Genomic DNA, 23,672 nt, shown 5'->3' with positions numbered 1-23,672 from the left:
GAAATCCACCTTCTTCCTGGGTAACCCACATCAGTGCTGCCCTCCTGAATGATGCAGCATCACGTTATTGTTTTATACCTCTTACAGATTTATTTCTAGCTGCAAGTGTACTGTCAAGTAGCTGCTTGTGCCTTGTCAGTGGAATACCACAGCAAAAATAGGAGTCCAGCTTCTAGGCTGTGCATGAATAATACAGTGTCCTCTGCAAATTTACAGGATTTTATTCTTCAGGCATTCACATAATGAGAATTCTGAGAATCTGTAAGTGAATTAGACCCAAATTAGCTGAGCCACTGAGAATTTTATGCAAGGTGGATAGACCTTTGTTGTCCTAAATTATCTTGGTTGCTAAGTAAAAATATGCTATAAACTTTTAAAGTGATTCCATGGGCAGTATTTTAATGAATTTTGTAGCACTAAGTGTGTTGTAATTCGGAAGAAGACATTTTGAGTTATAGAAAACCCAACAAATAATACTGTCTTCTTCATTGTGGCTGTCTCCAGTTCTCTGATGGCTAAAGTCAGAGCACTCCTGAGAAAATAATAAAATAGACCTTTTACAAAATGGCAACACTCTTAGTTGAAATGATGGTCCCAAGTAATTTTCCTTTAAGCCTAGCTTCCATTTGTGGAAATTTCTTTGGCGTAAGTTCAGAGGTGTAGCTGCTGTTTAGGTAGATAGAGGCATTTACTTCTAATCGCATTAGTGTTTCAGCTGAATTATGAGCTTGAAGGCGTTCAGTGCTTACCCAACATCACTACAGGTTTGTTAATTAATACTGTTTGCAACAGATACAGGTATATGTCAAATTGGAAATGCAGACTTGTTCACAATGAATTCTAGGTATACTTTACTTTTAATCAAAGCTCTCATAAAATGCGATCAGAATTTAAGTGGTATTTCAGAACTGCAAATAGTGTTAGGAAAAACTTGACGATGACTTGTCCTTTCAGATTTTTCTGATGAAATATCTTGCTTCTGTCTTCTAGGACCTGCGCAAACAGGTAGCTCCATTACTGAAGAGTTTCCAGGGAGAGGTAAGAGCTTATGCTTCTCATGGTGCTTTAGATATTGCTTCACATGAGTGCTGGCAGTGTTTCAGCGTGGCCGGGTGGGTACAGAGCCCTTGATCAGAGAGCATTGCAGGGGTTCAGCCCTTCTGCATTTTGCTGTGTGCAGGATATGTGTGTGATACACTGGATTTGTGCTGGACAAGCTAAACTGGTCAAATCACTTTGCATTCAGCATACCTGAGCATAAGCTTACCGTTGCAGTGACTCAGGTGGCACATGCTAACTCGCTATGCTTCAGTGACTTGATGGTTTGAACGCTTAATGAATGCAATGTAATGTACCTATACAAAAATATGAAGATACCACAAATAGTTTTCACTGTAAACCGTTTCAGCTGTAAAACAATGTATTCTAGAGGGCTTGATGGAAGACCTTAAGTTGGCAGGTGTTTGTTGGAAAACCAAGAGAAAGCATTAGCAGCTCTGATTCTGGCTCTTACTTTGATTTCTCTTCACACCACTCCACTGAGAAACACATGATTAGAGTGATCACAAGTTTAAAAGCCAACTGTTATTATTTTGAAGAATTTCTATAGGAAAAGGCAGCTGGGCCAATTACAGAATTTTGCATTTTAGCTGTGGACAGCACTGAAGCGCTCACTTCACGTGAGTGCTTAGGCCAGATGGGAGCTGTTGTACTGCCTCTAAGAAAATGTGGTGTATGAAGCTTGCAAATTATATTTCCCGTTATGAAGATCAGTGCCTGTGTGGGGTGGTAGATACAGGTTTTAGCTCACCCTGTATTACACATTGTAGAGCTCTGCTCTTAAAGTTAGCTGTGTTAGAACAGCAACACTTTTTACTTCCTTGGTCTATAAGTCGTTGGCTGATTTTATATTGTTGCAGTTCCCATCAGAGCACAGAGAAATTGAGGAGCGTGTGTTCAGAAGTCTGCATAGGGAACTAAGTGCACAACTCCCGTTATCTGTAATGAGGGCTGCATTTCTGATTACTTGCACATCCTGCTAAATATGTATCCCAAATAGGCAATAATTGCTCATCTTAAAAGCAGTATGATATTTTTTTATTTTACCACCCAATTTCCCAAGTATTGCTAGAAATAAATAAATAAACAGAACAACTTTGTCCTTGATATATCTAATAGTAATTTGTGAGAACAAAGAATGACTTGTGTGAGTCCGTTTGCCAATGGAAATTTACACTTCAAAATTGCTCTGAGTAGATTGCAGTGTTCTTAAAACCTTTTCACTTTAGTTTCAAGCTTGCAGTGCACTGACTGAAAAGTGTATGTGTGCTTTCAGCACTCTTCTTTAATGAAGGGAATGTCTGAGGATGAAGTAAGAATCATAAATCCAAATTTGGCTACAGTGAAGGAAGATTCTCTGATTAGACCTTGCCTGTTGGAGACAGCTCACTGTTAACCTTGGTATGGCTCATACACACTCCTCTTCTGTAGTTTTGCTTCACTAATGTAAAAGTGAAGTTAATGTTGGTATAAATTCAACCTCGCAAATTACAAGAATAAAATCTGTTGGTAGAAATCTGCTCTTAGATAAACGAAGCACGAATACATTACAAGATTGTGCTGCTGAATCTGTGAGCCAGTGATTCCAGTCTCCTTAATCTAGACAGGGGTTTAGAAACCTAAAAACCCTGAACTAATCATGATTGACTACATAAATGCAGAACATTAAACTATAAATTGTGATATTTGATTATAGATGTAATTACTGTATCTTGTTTTGGAGACAAATCAAAATACCAAGAACATTAGCCTGTTCTGTTGAGTTATATTTTATTGTTCAGTATATAGATTTGGTCTCTGTTTATTGTTAAGGCTGACTTTCTAAAAGATCATGAGATGAATGCTCCAGGTATCTCAAGAACAAATTGTGTTAAGCACATAAGCTTTTCTCAATTTCAAATCCACTGGAGATGCCTCGACTTACTCTCCCCCGAGGTGGCTCAGCAAGCAGTATTGCTGAGAGCCAGACACCCATCCCATAAACTCTGTGGGATTGTTTTGCAGTAGCATGAGTGTGACCTGTTAGGTGATATTTAATGTCCTGGGAGGAGGTGGCAGAGAGACCTTTTGGTCACACAGTACATGTACTTTGGGATGTGAGCAGGGAGGAGGAAGGAGGAATAGAGAGTGATCAGCTCATAAGAGGTTCCCTGCTTCTGCTACCCAGACTTCAGTTTTCATCCCCAGACTAGGATTTTGGTTTTTTTAAAAAAACCAACAGGAGTAAGTAAATAAAACAGAGGTAAGCAGACAAGCAGTGAAAATAGATGTTTTCTACTGTCTCTTCTGGTGGAGAGCGAGTGCCCTCGAGCAGCAGGTAGGGAATGCTGTAGGAGTGCTCTGGTTCACACCTCTGCAGGCATTGTGGATGGTATTGCCGAACTTCAGAGCACTGCCTGCCGCCTTCTCATCGGTTGCTCATGCGGAAGCTAGGAAAAAAGGTTCTTGCAGATGCAGCTTCTCCGGTTACCATGCGGGAGAGTCTCCACCACATTTTTGCCTCTGACTCCTATCTCCACCCCTACTGCTATTGCCCCATCCTTTTCTTGATCTCTAATGACAGAACTAAGTAGGTGTTTTTTGCATGTCCAAGTAATAATAAATTACAATTCCATCTCAGAAGGGAAGCAGGCTTTTGCAAATCCCATGTGGGATGACTGTGTTCCACAGGGCTCTGGGCACTAGGGAGGGCCAGAAGATCAGATGGGACAGATAGCTCCCTAAGGAGTAAAGGTATTTAAGTAGCTTTATATGGATATTGCTGTGTTCCTGCCTACCTAAGGACTCAGCTCCCCACCTCCTGCCTTGCCTCAGCACTTTTGCTAGTGTGATCCCACGGTGAGCACAAAGTTTTCTTTTTTTCCCCTTTTTTGCTGGCTTAGTTTTCTACCAGGGTGGTTCACTGAAGCAGCTCACTGCAGGCGCCTGCGGGTCAGGGGAGAGGCCAGGAGAGCAAAGCCAAGGGCAGGAGGAGTGCAAATGTGCCAGCTTAGGTTGACTTAAACTGTCCTTGAACTGTACCCTCGGTGAGCTTAACGTGACTTGGAGAGAGGTTAACTTAAGCTCACATATTTAAATATCCTCCCAAGCATGCTTTATGGGACATCTGCTTGTAAACCTGCGGCTAGTTGACTTTTTAAAATAAATCCACAGGTCACTTTAGCCAATTTTTCTTTTCAGTTTGAGCATGCATAGTGATACTTCTCCCCCCCCCGCCTTTTCCCTTTGTATAATATGCATTTATAAATACCCCCCAGACCAGAACATTCTGTATTCCATAGATGTTTTTATCTCATTCATTCAGATGAAAACTGTTCCAGTTATCAAATATGCAGTTTCCATTAGTAGTGGGAAATAACTTTTTTTGTATAGATCTCGGTGCTTTAAGTAACTGGATTTTTTATGTTGACAGTTAAAGTAAAAGCATTATAAAATGCAATTTAGCATACTACAAATTTTAAAATTTATTCCTAGTTCAATGTGAGTCCCTATTAATTCATCACTGTAAGATAATTTTATTATAGTACTTTTTCCTTATTTAGGGTTTTAATGGAAATTTGAACACGGGGGTTTTTTTAACTTAATAGAATGTTCTGTCTGACTCAGAACTGATGGTATTGTTCTTTTGATCTTTGTGGGTAACTTTTCTAGCTTTCCTGGAAGATTTAAGGTCTGGATGGTGTAAATAGGCTATTGGGAGCAAAACAGTTAGAAGTCATTAATTTAAGAGGTGTAAAATTCCTGTTGTTTCTTTCTTAAATATCTTCTCTCTTTTTTTGGTGTTTTGTTGTGGTTTTTTTTTCTCCCTTTTTGCTTACCATTAACCTTAGGATGCAACTTATTAATGGTTCTCACCATATGCTGGGCTAAATACAGGACAGAATCAGAAAAGGCTAAAGAGCTTTATCATTCAATCGTAAAATGATTATATCTCATTTGCAAGTTGGCAAGGCGCTCCTTCAAGCAACCATCTAAAGAAGCTGTGTACTGAGTAGGTCATTGTGCATTACCATGTTTACATCAGTGGAGGGATATTTGTACGTGAAATCTCGAAAAAAAAAAAAAGTTATGTTCTTGGGCTATGTTAATTTACAGAACTGAAGTTGTGGTATGGAAATCTAATGTTGGAATCCGTATTTGTGAAGTCATCAAATAGATATTTTAAGGCTGGGAAAGGATTTCCTGAGGTCATTAGCATTCTTTTCATGTGGCATAACAGTACTGTCCAACAGTAATGCAGTAATCCCTCATTTGGAGAACCCTTTAAGGCACATACTCCAAAACAACACGCTGGACTTTATTTCTGTGAAAACCATTTCTCATATTCTTCTCACAAAGCAAGTACTTTTAAGGGTATTGCCATTCTGATGAGACCACTCTGGCTCCCCACTTAGCTGAATTGCTCTTTAAACTATTAATTTGGTCAGTAGAGTAATTTAATAATTTTCCATATGCAGACAACAGAAGCTGAAAAAATCATTTTGGTGTGCTGGAACTACTAATCATGCCTTTGAAGGAGTACTCTAATAATGTGTGCCTAAACAAATTCAGACCTAGTTTCCTTCTGTGTTTTGCAGGAGTATTCCTGAGCTGATACTCATCTTTTTTTTTTTTTTTTTTTTTTTAACCCCCTTTAATTTCCTTATGTTAAATTTACAAACCTAATTAATACAATTTCTTTCCTGTAGGTTCACTCCATGATGGCTCAATTAGAGTAGCAGTAGAACTGTGGTTCAATATTCAGGCCAGCTTCATAATTGAAAACACATTTTCTTCTCAAAAGCTGCAGCTGGTTTGGTTCTGCTCATGCAGAAAAGGATATAACCTTGCATAACATAGGAAATGAACGGTTGAGAGAGAAGCCAAATTCAATTTCAGTCAGATATTTTGAGGATAAGTCCATGATCTATGGAAGCAAGGGAATGAAAAGTGTGTGTATGTGGAAAGCAGCATATTCAGCACTCTATTAATCACGGCTAGCCTGGGTGCTGTTGTGTGCTGTTGCGTTAGCACTGATTCTAGTACAGAGGCTGGAGAGCAGCCAAGCACTCCAGAAGTTAACCTCTTAAAGACCCTGAGCTGCTTTCTGTTGAATAAATGTAATTTTGTGGTCAGAAATAAATGCTTGTGATGTAGCAGGAGCTTTGAAAACAACAGCGTGGCAAAGCTATTACAAATTGCTCTGTGTTGGGGAAGTCAACAGCATACATCAAAATTCAGAGCTCACGTCGCGCTGATTTAGGCCCAGAGCTTTCCTGCTTTTCAATGAAAGTCCCGTTAAACCACTCTGTGTAACAAAATGGAGTAAATCTAATATTTTGGTTGGGTAATTGTTTTCTTTTAATGTCCACTCCACAGGGAGTGGGTGGTGGGTAATTTCCTTTGTATAACAGGAGCACGGGGACGGTTTTGTGCTTCGTCTCGATTCTATTTCCCGATGCTAGCAGGGAAGGGAGAGAGGCGCACAGCGTGCTTTTGGGGTAACAGCAGCTCAGCAGCATTTCATTTCTTTGTTTACACAAGTGTGTAAATGATTATTTATTTATTTTTGGCTGGCTTGATTGCAGTTTAAACAACATCTTTCCTGAGGAAGGTGATTTAAATATACTTCGGCATCTCAAAGGCAGATGCGCTCTGCCTGATGAGCATGTAGGATGTGTGCTGCCGGTAGTGGGCTGCAGGGTCGAAAACATCCCTGAGAGAAGAGACGCTTAACTCCAGACTTACGGACAGAACCACAGAAACTCTCAAATACAGTCAGAGCCTCTCCTCTGTGTACCTCTTTCTCCTTCCCATATTGATACCTTCCTGGGACAAACCTCAGCTATTGGCATTATGGGCAAGGTCCAAAACCTAACATACACCACTAGAAGCAAGCAACAGGCACCATGGACCTTTCTGAAGCTCTTGCAGGTTCATCTCCATCCCATCCAGTATGCAGGCAAGTTGCACTGAGACAGCAGTTACTACTAGGGTAACTTTGGGGAGGATCAGCCCAAATCCTCTTATTTTTATATAATTGACAAAGTGCTGAAATATCTGTTGGCAGCTGGTGGGCTGTCTATATTAAGGCCCGCTATGCCGCTGCCACGCATTTGGGTGAAATGATAACAGTGGTGGGAAACTATTTATGCAAAATTCAGACAGGCAGCACTGTTTCAGTTCGCAGTGTCAGGAGTATCTTCTCATCCTTTTAAAAAAAGAGAGCTTGAAGTGTGCTGGAAGGAATGGGGATGGGAGAGCTGTGCTGGGCACAGTATTCTGCCGAGTGTCATTACAGTCCAGTCCCTGTTTCTCCAAATATAGAACTATCTCTGTATTTATTACAAAATTGCTATGAAGCTCTATACAAGCCAGTGTCTGGTCTCGCTTTGTTGTAATAGAGAAGCAAGAGGGTAAGCTCAGTATAAAATATTAGCGAAGGGTTACATTTTGTTATTTACGCGCAGGTGGATTTTGCACAAAGGCAGTTCATGAGCTCATTCTTGCAAGGATTCCTCTGCCCTAATTTTTTTAAAATACATAAACAAAAGTTTGGATCATCCATAAGGGAGAAAAGCAATTGTGGGTTCTAGGTCACTGTTCGCAGGGGCAGGAGGAGAGGCTGATGGGCAGGTGAAAGCGCCCACTCACCTTACTGTGTAGCTCCTTCTCCCGCTGGGAAGCTGGAGGTGATGTCAAATAGCACAGGCTGCTCTGCCCTGGCAGGAGCATCGCTTTCTCTCCTTCCTCCCCTGCCCCACTTTGCTACGCCAAGCCTGGCTGGGCTGGCCGTGGCAGGAGATGATGCCCATCCTGCCTTGTGCTCTTGCAGAACCTCGAGGATCAAAAGTGGCAGGCTCTGACATCTCCCTGGTTAGCGGCGTAGTGAATAATTTGGTGATCTAGTCTCTAGAAATTCCTTCAATTCAATAGAAGTTCTTTCAGTTTTGGGGGGAAGTATGCATCCCCCGTTGGGAGGTCGTCTTTTTCTTAACTTCCTGCTATGTGTTTTACCTTCTTTGCACTATGAAAATTCGCAGCTGGCCCGTGCCAGTTGAGGAGAGAGGCTACGATGCAAAGTATAGAATTACAAGGGTAAATAATTATTCATGCGCGTGAGGTGCCCCTGCCAAATTGGAGCACCCTAAATGTGGTTTCACACAGAGCTCTTTACACCCTTCAAATGTTCAGGTACAACATGATTTGGCTGATCACTAGCACCCACGCTACTGATTTTTCTAATCAGAGTAAAACTTTGCAAATCAATTATATTTCTGCAGCATTCTTGCTGCTTGTCTATCGATCCAGACGTCCCTGCAGTCAGTCTTGCTAGAGTTACTTATCTAAAACACCAGAAAACACTGGGAGGGTTTAAATAATGTGTTAGAGGGGCTAGGATGCTGGCATTATCTTGGTTGTCCAGGGTATCCTTTATTCTTCGTGGACAGCTCTAAGCTTCGACAAAGCAAAGTCCTGATTTCCAGGACCAGGCTGCCCTTTAGTTTGTTTTACTTAAGCGTGAGCAATACCAAAGTCTCCAGTAAAATTCTACTACCTCATTACATTACAGTGTATAATGTGAACTAATATATATATATATATAGACAAAGTTAATACACTTTCATACTATAGAGACTGATTGATAGAATAGTTAGGGAAGGGAATTTTCATAACATTTGGCACTTTGACCCTCCTTTTGCCATCCACATTTTGTTGCTCTGGTTTCATGCCATACTCAATCCTTGCCAGCGCGGGACTGACGCTGGCACGTGTCCTTGCCCCAGCCCTGGGTGCCCACCTCCTCCCTCCTGCTGAGTCTAGCAAATGCACAGGATGAGTCAGTTCAGTTTGCCGGCAGGATGGAAAATAAATTCTTTCTTTCCTTCGTTGCTTAGGTTTTTGTGAAGCCAGTGAGCTGAATCATGCTACAGCAGTGCGATTGCTAGATCTGATGCAAGAGAAGCGGGAGCCTGTGGCCTGAGGCAGGAGGAGAGAGCAGGGCTGCGCCGTTTGGTGCCTGCCCGACGGATGGATTAGGAGTCAAGTGAGAGCAGGAACTGAGAAATGCTGCTCAGAAATGCAGAGAAGTGTGAGGAGGTTTATCAAAGGATCCAGGAGAGGTTCAGCAATGATAGCAGACCCACCGTTGCAGCGATCTGAAGGCAGGGTGGCATATAGTAAAAGCTATTTAAACAAAGCTGTCGTTCTGCTGTCAATATCTTGAGGCACATGGTGGGCTGGGCTGTTTCACTGGGAAGGAAGATCAAGGATTGGAAAAGCAACAAGAAGCTGTCCTGTGAAAATGAGGGAGCTGAGCTTTCCTCAGGGGACGACAGCGTTTTGTCTGGGAAAATCAGGATTTATCTGGGCATGAAAGGAATAGAAGGTTTCAAGGGTTCAAGGTTGCAGCTGTTTCACAGTGGAGGGAGGCAGAACTGAAAACTTGAAGGATTTGAGTCCTTAAAGCTCTCTTCTTAACTTGAGGTTAAACCATCAAGTTGGTGAGGCAGGCATGCTCTTCCCAAGCTCTTTGCTGGTAGCATACCTATGCACTGCGTCCAAACAGCTTTGTTAAACAGATTGGTATTGTATCCACTGTGAAGTCCTTATTTTTGTTAAAGAATTTATAGCACAGCTAAAATACACACCATATGCTTTAAGCAGCTGCACAGGAATAATTTCTTTTTAATTTTTCTTCAAAAATCTTTTAATTGCAGCAAAGATAAAAAAATAGTATTTTTACTTTTCCTTTTGTCAGCTGACAAAATTTTATTTTGTCATAAATTAACTGGGATGATGAACTATATATTTTTATTAATTTCTAAAATTATAATGTTATACTTCTATTAATTAATTTATTAATACAGATATCTGTTGGCATTAAGAAAGGGAAATCAAGCCAACTGTGCGCATACCTTGCGTGCTTCTTAATCCACACACACAGAGTGTCTTCCAGAGCTGTTGCGATGCTCCACCTTAGCAACTGATGTACTGTTTTATATGAAAGAGTAGCTAAGCTCTATTGTAATGGCTTCAAAGAAAGACTGATGCCATTGCATAGCATTAATAATGCTTGCTATAACCGCCATTTGATTCCAAGGCAGCTATTCAAGAATATAGGACGGCTTAAAATAATGGTGCGTTAATGAGTTGTTATCATGCTTTTCCCTTTGTTTAATGTTTCTTACAGTTCTTAATGGCATTGTGGTAGCTCGAAGTAATTGAAGACAAATGGAAAAACTTTGTGATTCAAAACAATACGACAAAAGATGTGTAAGGGAGCTTTGCAAATGAAGGGGGATGGGTGTCTCGTTAAGGCATCTATTTATTAAATATCAGAACAGAAAAATAACTTCTGTTTTAAGTCATTTATTTTTATTTGATAAGTTAGTTCCAGATTGGGTAGGACAGTAAAAGACGTGTCTTTCATGTTAGGGTGGCTAATGAGAGTGAGAATGACAACTGAAGAACAGTGAGGATAAGTACGAGAGTTAGGACTACAAAATTAATATTTAGCATAGTTGCGTGAATGCTTGTGTTTGAGACACTGGATATGCAGTTAGTTGTACTGCAAGTAAATCACCAATACTTCAGTAATGCCACACAGACACGTAAAGCAATGTGATCCCTTCACTAAGGAGTTGTCTTTGGGATGCCGAGTTGTCTAAAAACAAAAGAAAAACACAGCAGTGCTGAATGATCCAAGCCGATCTGTCAGGAGCAACACATCGTGGCCATGTGCTCATCTCGTGGTCTGCAAATGTGTTAATGTGCTGATATCTGTAAGTTCAGAGAATTTAAGTGTTGATGCAGAATGCGCCGGCATCTGGCAGTTCCAGCTTCCTTGCAAAGAGCTTTATCTTCCTGTTTCATCTTTAAATTCAGAAACACAATTGTGCAGCCTTCTGTCTGACTGTAGTCCATGTGACAATACCACGTACAATACAGCACAGAAGAGCATCCCACTTCTGCTAACCTGAATACAGAATCTAGGCGATTTGTGGGGCAGTAGACATCAGACTTTAATTAATGTTGAAATTTCTTAGTGCATAAAGAGTGACAAGATTCCAAAATAAAGCCACAGACTTTGCTTTTATCTTTTTGAACTTGACTGGACGTAGCTGAGATGGAAGGAGGCAATGTTCAGATGAAACTACGTTCAGCATCTTCCCTGACATAGGTGGCCAGATTTACGGTGCTTACCTAAATGTGGAGATAAAACCGTGGCTTTCATTGACGATATTTTGATTTTAGCCACATGTAGTAGATATTAGACTGTGACCAAACATTTCTAAAATAGGCTGTCTATGCTGCTGGAGTAGCATGCCAGCAACATCGGGCAACCAGCTGTCCTTCTGGCAGTGGAGAATGGGAGCAGACCAAGGAGGTCTTCACAGGCAAGTTAGAGGGAGGTGATTACGGGGGGGAAGGGTGTCATCCAGCCTCTGGGGTGGACTTGGTACTCTGAGCAACAACTCATGAAAGCACTTGACCTGGAAAAACAAGGTGGATAAAGGGAGGACTGCTCTCAACCGGTGTCTCGCAGCGGCTCCCTCTGTATAGCTCCAGTGATATTTTAAAGATGAAGAGTGTGCTAAGGAGGGAGGATTCCTAGTGTCTCATTTCTGTTATCTCAGTATAGCGCCAGTGGTATTATCAAGACAAATAGTATGCCAAAACTTAAAAGTGAACATATGTTTATGGGGGTGGTGGGGAATACAGAGGTCACTGTTGTTTCTTTCTAGTCAGAGAAGACATAATGGGGCCTGGTTTAGATAAATTAAGATTTGGAGCTAAGCTCATGTCAAGACTACGCTAGTGTAATTATAAGTTGACTTCTTTCAGGGTCCCTGAAGTTTTTAGAGTCAAATAAAAATGTTCAGCAAGAGTTTTATAATGTAGTTCAACTGCTTTAATGTGAGCTGATTGGAGCTCGTAGTTGTTGGCTCCTGAACCAATTTTACTTTGATTTGGAAAATTTTCAGTGAGCTTCCAAATACTTACTTCCATGTCATTTCAGTGCTCTGTTTCCTCTGTTTCTGGACTTCATTTATATTTCGCTATTTTTGGTGTCTTTTTCATCCCATATTTCCTTATTTCCTTATGCAGCTGGAAGCTGGCATACCTAATTATTTTTTTATTCCAGTTAAAGTTGTCATGGTGCTTTTTCTAAATTTTATTTTAATACATAAAATAGTTGTGTCCATTTTTAATAGAACTTTAAACCAAACATTGAATTTTTTTTTTTTTTCTAGCAACTAAAACATAAAATAATCTTTGTGCCTGTGGGATTGTTTGGAATTCTGGTTCTGAATTGGGGGTGGGGTGGGGTGGGGTGGGGGTGATGAAAGTTCCTGCAATTTACAAACTGCTTCTGCAAAAAGTCTCTGATCTCCTTGGAAGGTGTTGTTTCAATTCTGTTTTATATTTCAATCACTATGTAACTGGTAAGGAGTGAATAAACCATACCTTTTGTAATACTTAGGGAGACTATAAGTACAAACGCCCTTTATTAAAATGTGAAAAAAAGCTGTAATAGCAAATCCATCCTGCTATTTCACAGAAATGTAAGCATTTTAAATGCTTTGGTTTTCGTAGAAGGGGCAAATGAATTTTTCAAAATACAGTACAGAATCAGTTCTGTAATGCTAATTGTATTTAATAATAGTAATTTAAAATTGGCTGTACTCTGCTGAGCAGCAGCGAGAGAAAATTGTATGTGGGAACGTTAAAGTCCAGAAGTCTAACATATGGTGTGCTTTGGCCTTCAAAGTCTGTCTTTATGTACCCACGAAATATCTCAACTGCAAAAGTCTTTCTGATGGCTGCCCCCTCCTTTCTCGCCCGTTCACAAACGGTGTCTGATACTCCCAAGCATTGATTTACACTACCCGGTGCCTCTCTGCCTTTGGCAGTTTGTTCCAGATTCTAATTTCAAATACTCTTTGTGTGAAAATGTTCTAACCGAATTACTTATGTTCTCATTCCCTAATGAGCATCAGTCCATCTGTGATTGCTTGAATTAAACTTAATAAATGGGTTATTCACAACCATCAGTCCCTCGCTCTCCAGCACATCATATGCCCAGTGAGATTCCAGTGCCTTTCCATAGCCTTTCTTGGTAAACTCTAAAAGACAAGTATGGCCAGCATTTCCTGAGAATTTGTATCTGCTCTCCACATCCTTCATCATTTTGGCCTCTGCTGCTTGTTTATCATCTCTCCAATACCCCCCCCCCCCCCTTTTTTTTTTTTAATTGATAAGAATAAGTTGCAAGTAGGTCAGGTTTCAGTTACACTACACCTCCACCAAGCTACATAAATTAATCCAGATTTTGGGGGGGTTGTAAAAAAAAAAAAAAAAAAAAGAATTTCATTTGTTTCTCTAAATACCATCTTGTATTGTGTTACGATAACTTGTCTCTTCACAACCTCTTGCCATATCTCTCAAGATTTCATTGCTGCTGCCAAACGCTGTGCAGATGCTTTCAGTGTCCTTATATTCCTCCTTGACCCGTCCCCTCAAGTCTTTTCTTAGTTTATACGTTGTGCATTGTGATTCTGTGTAATTTCTACAATTGTCCTTGTCCTTTGGTTTTCTGGCCTTAATCCTCTCCGTAATGATCTCTACAAGTCACTTATCAGCCATAAGACTAATCTATACAAATCACGTGGCGTTCCCGCGCTCTGCTCCTGTGCACTTTGCGTCTGACTCCCTCCATTATTTTAATCATCTACATCGTAGGATTTCCCCCCGCCCCCAGTCCTTCCCTTTGCAAAGTCATTTTCGTACAAAGTAAACAGAAGTGGCACCAAATCTGACCCCGCAGCACCCTCCGGCTTATCTCTCCTCCTCCCTGCACCGCTTCCTTTCCCTGGCACCCTCGGCTTCCTGCGCCACCGCGCTCTGTAAACCCCTGCAGCCCACTGGGTTTGTAGCACGCTCTCCAATTCTGCAAAGCTCCCTCCTGTATAATAAAATATCAGATACTTTCCTGAAATACAGATACAGTAAACTCTGTCCATTGTTTCTGCCTTATCTACCAAATCAATAATGTGGTGAAAGAATTCAAGGACGTTTTTCAGACAGGACCTTCCTTTTTTAGTACATGTTGACGTACACATCTTTAAATGGTTTCATAATATGAACTGCTTTTCAGATACACAGAAGAATTGGTATCGGGCCTTTGTATCCGTAGCTCTTCCGATCCTTCCTTGCTTTTTATTAAAATATGGGAACGATTATCTCCACACTTTTAGTTTCCTGATTTCGGTAAGCTGCCGCAGAACTGCGTCAGGCTTTCCTGTTTCCCTTTCTGTCTCTTTCTGCTTTGGAGCGTTAATTCAATGGACCTGGTCTTGGGTCGGTTTGGTTGGTTTTTGTCAATATTTAGTGATTGTAAATCCTCTGTTTTCTAGTACATTAGGAGAATACATGTTTACCAAAAAAAGTTGCTGTGGAGTAAGTGTTCTCAGAGCCATAAAAGCTGCCTTTCCTTGTAAAATGAAGTTTTAGATGAAAATACAGATTTAGGAGAAAATAACAGATTGTGTGAGGTAGTATTTTCCCTCACCTGGGCAGACAGCTTCTTAGACTACTATTGCGTGTGTTACAAAATATGAAGAGAAGCTAGTCAGAGGAGCCTGGCTTGAGCTCATGAGGGCGAGACAGTATAGACTCTATGAGTCTGTGCCTGAGCTTTATCAGAAAACTTACTTGCATGTAGAAAATTCACAGTTGTTTAGTGTTAAGTATCACAGGGTGCCCAATAAGTACATCTTTTCATCCTCTCATAGGCTTAGTGGAAATAAGAGAAAAATGTATTTGCCACAATAAAGGCAGAGCGTGACATCAGAAGTGCACGCGGTTCCCATTTGTTGTGTTAGATCTTAATAAGTGGTAAAGGAAAACTGTTGTTGAGGAGAGAACCTGTCTGGCAAATACCATGCTTTTTATAAAGGTTTAAAGTAAAGAATCACAATAGACAGCAGTGTTCATAAAAATATTGATACTTGCTATTGTGCTGAAACAGGACTTTATATTCAGTACAAACATACCAGAAATATCCTTACAAGGCTGCTTCTATAGCAGCTGTACACAGGAGACTCAGGTTCCCTTTTTATGTATTAACTAGTTTTATATGAAACATATTCATTTATTTTTATAGCTCTGAGTGTAAGAGTTGTATTGGAACAGGTCTAAAAGCCTTTTCTCATCACCTATTTTAGATTGACGCATTGGGTAAAAGAAGCAAAGAAGCAGAGGCAGCCTTCTTGAATGTTTATAAGAGATTAATTGATGTTCCAGGTAAGCGAATTATTTCCTTATTCTGAAAATCTGATGGTTTATGTTCGTGTGAATGCTACTGGGCATTTTTTCTACCTTTGATAAGGTAAACATGAGCAATGGTTCTATTCTGAAACTGATAACTCTCCAGTATTGTTTCTAATCAAAAGAACTATAACTAAGGCACATTTCATGACTTCTCTTAAAACTGTTCATTCCATTTACATTTTAATGTTTGTATGAGTCATTGTATATTATTACAATATTGTGTGATTCTCAGTAATTTGTTTTATTAGAGAGTTCAGATATTTTTAACAAAAAGGATACATCTTGAAGCTTCATCAAGAAGCAGCAATATTTGTACTTATAAAGGACAAAGAAAATTTTTCATACCCTCCAAATTAAAAAAAAAAAAAAAGCCTTACTAGAAAGTAAATCACTACCAAATTTCAATTCTGTTCAGTGTAAGTGTGATCATAAATTTCATTCAAAGGCCTTTACTGTATGTGTTTTCAACTTTCCTTTATGTTTGGCATCAGAAGTTTCCAGTTCATTTCTTCCTAATTTTTTGAAGGTTGATTTTTTTGTTTTCCCCAATGGTAGATAAATACTGTCTGAATACATTTTTCTTTTTGCAACTGTACCCAAAGATGAGAAGGAGTTAGGAGTCCAAGTCTCTACTTCTAAGTTTTGGCCTGACTGAGCTGTTGCCATATGACAGTGTGTGTATATGATTTTATACTTCTATAAAATATTGACATTATATATAGTATTCAGAATACTTACCTCAAGAGAAGTTTTGAGGGCATAATTAATACTTCTAAGGCCTTTTAAGGCTTCATTGCAAAGTGCACCCTAGTCTTTACTTGTTTTACCTTTTAAGGAGCACATTTCATGCATGCTTCAAATAAAAATTAATTTTTTAATGTTTCATTTACACCTTAACTGGTTAAAAGGTCAGGGGTTTTCAGATGCTTAGTCAGAGCTAACATACATCTTTTTTTATGCTTTCACATTTATAGTCGAGTAGTGCCCAGTACCTGCTGTATTAAGTGCAGCATACGTAGAGAGGTGCAAGGACTTACCATGCTCATCCTAGACCACGGTTGACTCAGAAATGTTGGGTTTTAGGTTAATCAGGTATGGTCTGTGAGTTTTTGTTTACTTGTTTCCTGCTCATAATCTTAGTTAACATTCCATAGGTGAACAGCTTCCTTTGCACATCTGCTCGTGCCGTGGGAAGAGGTGGGTAACTCAGAGGGGCTCCAGACCGTTGCTTAAAGGGTGCGAGCAGTTTGCACTGGCACGAGCAGCATGGGCATGGGATGGGCTCTTCTCAGCTCTGTTTTGTAAAGGAAACCCCTCCATGAAAATGTACCCAACATACCTGCAAGTCCACCATTCAGTGCTAAGGAGAGAAGCTGTAGCCCCTCCATCTCCATACTAATGCAGCCCAGGGTGCTTGTTTCCTGCCACTATTTGGGAGGCAAGTAGGTTTGATTTCTAATGGTCTGGTTTTTTTCACAACTGAGTAGTTGTGTCAAACAAGAGCAGTGTGGGATCCTTTGCATGCTCTTGTGCAGAGGCTTTTTTCTGAAGCCTGGCATTATCGCAGGTGCTGGGGTTTGAACAGCAGAATCAGACCAAAGCCTGATGGAGAAGGTAGGACTTGCATCCCACCTGTGCTGTAGGATCTAAATGGTGAGCGACTTTGTCAGTACTTCTTTGTAGGAGAAAGAATTTTCTCCCTTCCTTCATTTGCCAGAGCAAAATTTACACCCCTTCTTCCACACTCCATAATCCCTCTCTTGTCCAGCCTTCCCCTGCGTGTGCCTTATGTTATGTGTCAGAGAACTATTTCTTTGATATTCTTACTACATGTAAAATTTCAGCCTGGCTATGTTGCGAGTGCGATGGAGTCTGTGGGATTGGAACTATTTACAGGTTTTAGTCCCATGCTCTATCTGCAGGCCTGAGAGGCACACGAGGGGTGTACTGATGTTGCTAAAAGCAAATTCCAGGTTCTCACGGAGAAGTCGGGCCAGTCTCCTGTAGCTGTATGCAGGCGTAACAAATACTCACCGTTTACAACTCATACTGCAATGAAAAGAGAAACAGCCGTTAGGAATGTATGGCACTGGTATTCGTCACGATGCGGTAGGGCTGAGTTAGGTATATGCAGTTAGGGGCTTGCTTCACTGTATTGGCTTTTTTTATTTACTTCTCATTGTATGTAGTCTTTTACTTTGTGTATGTATCCATAGAGGGCTTTCCTTTATAAAAGACTATCAGTATTCATTTATCACATGTGTTGTTTTGCCTCTGTGGCTTTATGTATCTTTTGACCTGTCCAGTTGGTATTTCAAATATTTAGGTATACTTTTAGCTCCAAAATCCTGCTATGTTTTCTTTTCGATGCGAGAAGGGAGCTATGATGTTTTGAGAAAGCTATGACTGGAATGCTGCGGAGTGGTTATTTAGCATTAAGCATCACTGTTACATGACAAGGGTGCAATTTTATCAGACTTTCAATATCCTTTATAGGACCATATAATAATTGCAGCTGAAGTCTAATTCCCAGCAGCCAATTTTATGGTTCTTGAGGAAAGCATATATTCCTCTCCTCAGTAATAATGTGCACACTTTATATAATTAAAAAGGGCTTCTATTTTAATTTTACTATAAAATGATCTGTATTGAAACTCCAGCTACGGTGCTTTATGGATTCAGCTAAATTTAATGATTTTCTTTCCTGACTTGACCAGAGTTTTCACTCAGGCTCAGCAGTAAGAAATTTGCGGGAAGGGTGGTATTTTACTTGTAAATTTTCCTATATACATCAGGGATTTTCTCTTGAAAAGATAAAACAGACCTTTTCATATCTCTCTCCAGCTTTATGATACTGTTAAAATAGCATTATCATTGGTTCGTGCTGCAAAATTTATCCTTTGTAAAGGAAAGTACATGTCAAAGAAAACATTTTGGTTTATGTACGTTTATACAGCTGTAATTCTCACTCAGATCATTCTGTCTTGCTTGAGACTGAACATTTTTAATTAATGGAATTAATTTTCTCATTTAATTGCCTTATTTTCAGTATGCAGTAGAGAGCTAGAGAAAAGTGAATGCTGCCACATGAATTGCACTAATCAACAAGGTTGTCACAACTTACCTTTAAAAATAATGTGAATATATTTATTTTGAAGTAAAGGGAGGTGGGGTGTGTGTTTTGAGGAAGCTTTCTTCCATCCGTTTAAGATTCCTTTCTCTTCAGTTTTATAAAATCAGTGTATTACGTTAGCACCCTTGGCTTTTAGGGTCTTAATCTTGCAAACACTTCAAGTGAAATTGGAGCCCTGTTGTGCAAGTGTTTGGAGGAGCGCTGTTGCCTTGCAGAAACAGTATATTCATAATTCTGTTTTTCTAAAGCTTTGAAAGAAAAATATTAAGCATTAAAAATAGAAAAAATTAAATATTTTTCCTTTAAAGAGGAGCAATGTTCATTACTTAATTTTTTTTTAAACAAAACTTCACTGTAATTTTCAAGTGAAAGTTAAAATGTGGAGACCCAGAGTGATGCCAGATGACAGTATCTGGATAAACTGGTTAAATAGAGTGTCTTTTTATGCTGTGTCTTTATTACCGTGCAGTTACTGCACAATGCCACAGTCGGATTCACTTAGTTTTCAGTATTGCTCCTGTTAAGCACGACTCTTACATAGGCAAAGAAGAAACAATTCTGCCTTTAAACAGAAAATCCGCTATCTTGATGTGGCCACGATTAAAACAAATTTGCGTTCGGTGGCTGTTTCCCTATAAAAGCTGATTGTATATCTTTTGCAATACTGCTAAGAGTTTGCCACCAAAGGGGAGAACCTGAAAAGCTTGCCTCCTTCCCATTTCTCTCTCTACTCCAGGGGAAAATTCGTGTGCCTGGGCCATGGGTGCGGCCTTCTAGGGTTGAGCCATAAATGGTATTTGTTTCTGCTTAATGGGAATTTTCTCATCAAGAAACTAAATGACTCTTCCAGTGTAAAAGGGGATGTATGTGTGTGTTTTATTGGAAACTCTTCACAGGTCTGCGTTGTGATCAGATTTGCTGCAAGTTTGGAGCTATATAATGTGCATGACGTGGTTTTTAGCTCAGAGGACCCGCTATCTAAGGAAAGTATAAAATAACAGGCTAAAAAGAAGAAAAAAAAATTTTAAAGCAATAACAGTGAAAGATGGCTTAAGTGGAAATTTTATCTTTCCCTTACTCCTTGCCATCATAAATTGCACGCCCTGCCATGGGGGCTGTATCTTACTAAGAGCTTTGGAGGAGGAACAGGCTAGTTCCAAGGGAGTTTTCCACACACCCGTCATTACATGTAGTATTTTTGTTTACATATAATCACAGTTCAGCCTTGCAAATTCAAACTGCCCTGCATTCAGGCATTGGAACAGGCTGCCCAGGGATGTGGTGGAGTCGCCATCCCTGGAGGTATTCCAAAAGCGTGTAGACAAGGCACTTCAGGACATGGTTTAGTGGGCATGGCTGACAGTTGGACTTGATGATCTTAAAGGTCTTTTCCAACCTAAACGATTCTGTGATTCTATAGGGCTTTCTTTTTCCAAGGAATGCATTAGCTGAGGAAACACAAACTTCTTTTAAAATAAGTAATCAGTAAAGCACAAAGTGTTAGGGAATTATTCCTAAAGGCAGAAATGAAAATTTGTTTCTTGCCCATAAAGAGAGCTTCATTCCTTCACCACAGAGCCCATGCTAGCAGCAGTGTGAGATGCAGTGCTTACTGCTGTTACTCCACTGGCTTGTGATTATTTACAACTTAGTAACACTCTTCAGACTTGTATTGTTGTTTGGGCTAAGAGAAGACTTCCATTTAAAGTGTATTTGATCAATGTTCTGAGATTAAAGGTGATAACGAGAAAAACAGGTTTGATCCCCCCCCCCCCCCCCCCCCCCCCCCCCCGAAAAATTAGCTGCTGCTTATGTTGGAGGGGATAAATGTGTATGAAGTTGTTGTATTTATATATGTTATGTGACGTGTTTGGATTTTTTTGTAAAGCATAATGTTAAGCAGAAAGCATAAAGGTTAATGCCAGCCCTGGTAGCAGGAAGTCTGCATAGACTTCTACGTACTCAGATGACCCAGAAGTTGCATGATGTGCTTAAATTGCAACATAAGCACACCCAGCCTTTTGTGCCCATAGAGAAGAGCTTGTTGAATATAAATTTAGGGGGGGAAGGAAAAGAGGTTCAGTCCAAGGGACTGTGTTAAGCATATGGCGAACCAGAATACTAAAAACACAGTTTGAAGAAGTTAATACTCAGAGCACTCGTCATTGAGCTAATAGTTAACTGTTTGACGAAACTCTGTCTAAAGAGCAAGATCGGGTTATAGTATACCCTGAGTTTGTGGTATATCAAGACTGATCAGCACAGACAATTTTTGAGAAACATTTGGTATCATTACAAACAGTGTGAACAATTTTAAGCAGTTCCTGGTTTGTTGATATGATGTGTCAAAATGGTCACCCCTTTCCAAATAAAGTATGTTTGAATAAAATTGAAGATAGACGCATAAAATAAAAAGGCTTATATTTTTGCTGCCCCTACTTTGCAAGGGAAATGAATATTCATAATGTGCCTTTTCTCAACTTTAGAGGGAAAAGAAAACAGTATTACAGTGAGTAGTCTTAGGAGGAAAGGAAGCAAAATGAACTTGCTCATGGCCAACAGAAGTAGTGCAGACACACCACTCAGAGCAGTAGGGTATCTTTCTAAACACACTTGAAAATCTGGTAAAATTAAGCAGAAAATTGAGCATAGTTAATACTTGAAAGAGTGAAAAGTGATAAACCCCTGTGGCTGCAGGCAGTGATTTAGCTTGTGACTGTATCCCATCTGAAGACAAAATCCTTGATACTTCACCAGCATGTTTAGACCAGGTAAAAAAAATGGAGTTGCATAAACATACGAAAAATGCCCCAGTTCTGGAAGCTGCGTCTGGAAGAGAAGTCTGTACAGTAAAAAATGAGGGACTGTAGACATTGGTGACTTGCCCCAAACTGTTCTGCAAACCTTTGCACAAAGAAATGCCTGAGGTGGGGGTGAGAGGGACAGTTTAAAGTCGAGGCTGCAGATGGAAGATTTTGAGCAGTGTTTTGGTAGGGTCAGCGGCTGCTGCCGTTTTATTTTCCAGAATAGCCTGAATCGCCTGGGATACTGCTCTAGCCTTCGGGTAGTCCAGCGCTGAGGAATGTAGAAGTAGCTCATAATCACTTCAGCCTCCTTCCCTCTGGGGTTTGAATTCAGAGACACAGCGTAAAAAACAATTTTGGATCTGTACTAGATGAATGCACGCTGGTAGGGCATACTGTTAGCATTACATAGTTGTTTTCAGATGAAGCGCAAAGTCCTGGCCAATTCTCATCTTTAGTATTCATTCACTTTATCCTTATGTTTTGAAACTGATGTCAAAATAACTAAAAATAGCTCTGTTACCTGAACATGTGGCTTGAAATTGGGCTTGTCTGATCACATACTTTTTTTCTTTTTTCTCATTGAATTAATAATTGGATAAATTCCTTTGTAAAAGCTGGGGTAAATATTCGAAGGAAGAAATATCCTTAAAGCATGCACTTTAAAAAATGTATTGTGTGGTTGTCAAGCCCTATTTTACTTGGTAGGCTGGAGGCACGGAAGGAAGAGGGAGGTGCAGATAAGGGGAAGGATGCAATGAATAGAAGCAGGAAGAATGTGCCCTGTAAGAGAGAAGATATCTCTGCGGGCGCTGGTTGCCTTCACCTGGAGGTGGTAACTGCGGCACCCTTTGAAAGCAGTTGCTTCAGGGAGTGGAGTTAGAGCAGCCCTAACCCTGGTGACTGGAGCAGCGCTGCATGTTCTGAGCAAAAGAGGCAGAGTGTGGTTGTGGTGGGGAACATTGGACTTTGCCTTTCTCGGTTGCAGGAATGTGAACTGGAATTAGAATAAACCCCAGCTTTCGGAGGGTTTAGTGCTAACTCTATTCAGAAGCCTTTAGGAGAAAGAAGGGGTGATTGTGGCAGAAATGCTTTCAAACATAGCAGAAGGTTCTTTTTTCTTTTTATAGTCTCAAAGCAGGAGAAACGAAACAGAGTACAAGTGATTTTCTGTAACTGTCCTTTGCTTTGCACTGAGCTCAGTGTGCAAGCAGTAAATTCCAATGTCTTCAGCCATTATTAGAAATTAACGATCAAATTGGAGCATTTTCAGTTGCAGTGGCTTCTCTTGTAACTCATTAGGTCCTTTTTCAGCTGACATTATAGTGCCATAAAATATTTTATCACCTATTATGCATACCCCACTTTTAATATTAAAAACTTTTCTGAGGATTTATTTTGGTAACTACTTTGAAAATACAGGGAACTGCAACGCAAGTCATTAAGCAATCAATCATTTACTCTGCCTTATATGACTTTTTTGGATACTAGGGTAGAGACAGATCTCATAATCTGGGGCAGGGCCAGAGCATCTTTCCGGCAGTAGCCATTCTTGAATTGGTAGATAAATAAAGGATGTTTTTAAATAACAGCCCGCAAGATCTAAGAACCACATTCTGGCAAAGGGATCTATATGATTGTGGTCAAATTGGCTATATACCATCTTGCATCGTTTCACTTACCCCTGCAAGCATTGGAGAGTGCCGCCACGGAGAACTTTTGTCGTGATTAATGGGGAGGAAAGGCGCCGGTTTGCTTCGACTTCCCCCCGTCCTCATACAGAGGGGTCGCATCAGGATTGCTTTACTGCTTTCAGAGGTCAGCAGAATTTGGGATTCTGCTTTTTTGCTAGCAGGGAAAATGACAGTCCCTCACCCTCTTGTGGGCACTTTGAATTCCCTGGTACAGCCCTTACAAAATGCTCTGACAGCAGGAGGGTGAGGAGAACACTGTAAAAAAAAGTGGAAAAAAATAAAAGGGAGAGAGAGATCCCAGTCCTGTGGGATGGGGGGGTGGGGGTGGTCTGTGTAGTTCTTGATCGAAGGAAGAACCTTTTCATGTTTTTTATGAAGTGAGGATTTGGAGAGATGATGAGCTTTGTTTCAAACGGAATTACGGCTATAACTCTTCTGTCCCTGGGCTACCAGAGTCATAGGGGAAAAGGAGGAAAGCTATCATTTATTCCATGAAATCTTTGTCTCAGTCTCTCTAGGCTATTTCAATTTACCCCTGAAATTTCTGGGGAATAATTAATGAATTAATTAAGTATGCTGTGAGGTGTTTGAATATTCAAAAGCTACAATGTAATTATTATTTTTTCTAAAACACATTTTCAGGTTATTTTCAGATACGCAGCCTCC

General features: G+C 40.2%; 2 protein-coding genes across 11 annotated transcripts in view; one reads left to right on the top strand and one right to left on the bottom strand.

Moving 5' to 3' along the window:
* Positions 1-23,672, bottom strand: part of RABEP1 (rabaptin, RAB GTPase binding effector protein 1) — an 847,425-nt gene that overhangs the window by 601,367 nt on the left and 222,386 nt on the right. The window lies entirely within an intron of this gene.
* CUX1 (cut like homeobox 1) overlaps positions 1-23,672 on the top strand; it is a 283,260-nt gene that overhangs the window by 112,836 nt on the left and 146,752 nt on the right. For all 10 annotated transcript variants that reach the window (XM_049801967.1, XM_049801965.1, XM_049801964.1 and 7 more), the window contains exons 3-4: positions 991-1,038; positions 15,270-15,348. In XM_049801967.1, coding sequence (XP_049657924.1) covers positions 991-1,038; positions 15,270-15,348 — 127 coding nt within the window. The remainder of the gene's footprint in view (positions 1-990; positions 1,039-15,269; positions 15,349-23,672) is intronic.

The sequence above is a fragment of the Accipiter gentilis genome, chromosome 6, assembly GCF_929443795.1.
Source record: "Accipiter gentilis chromosome 6, bAccGen1.1, whole genome shotgun sequence".
Taxonomy (NCBI): Eukaryota; Metazoa; Chordata; class Aves; order Accipitriformes; family Accipitridae; genus Astur; species Astur gentilis.
This window is presented reverse-complemented; position numbering and strand designations above follow the sequence as displayed.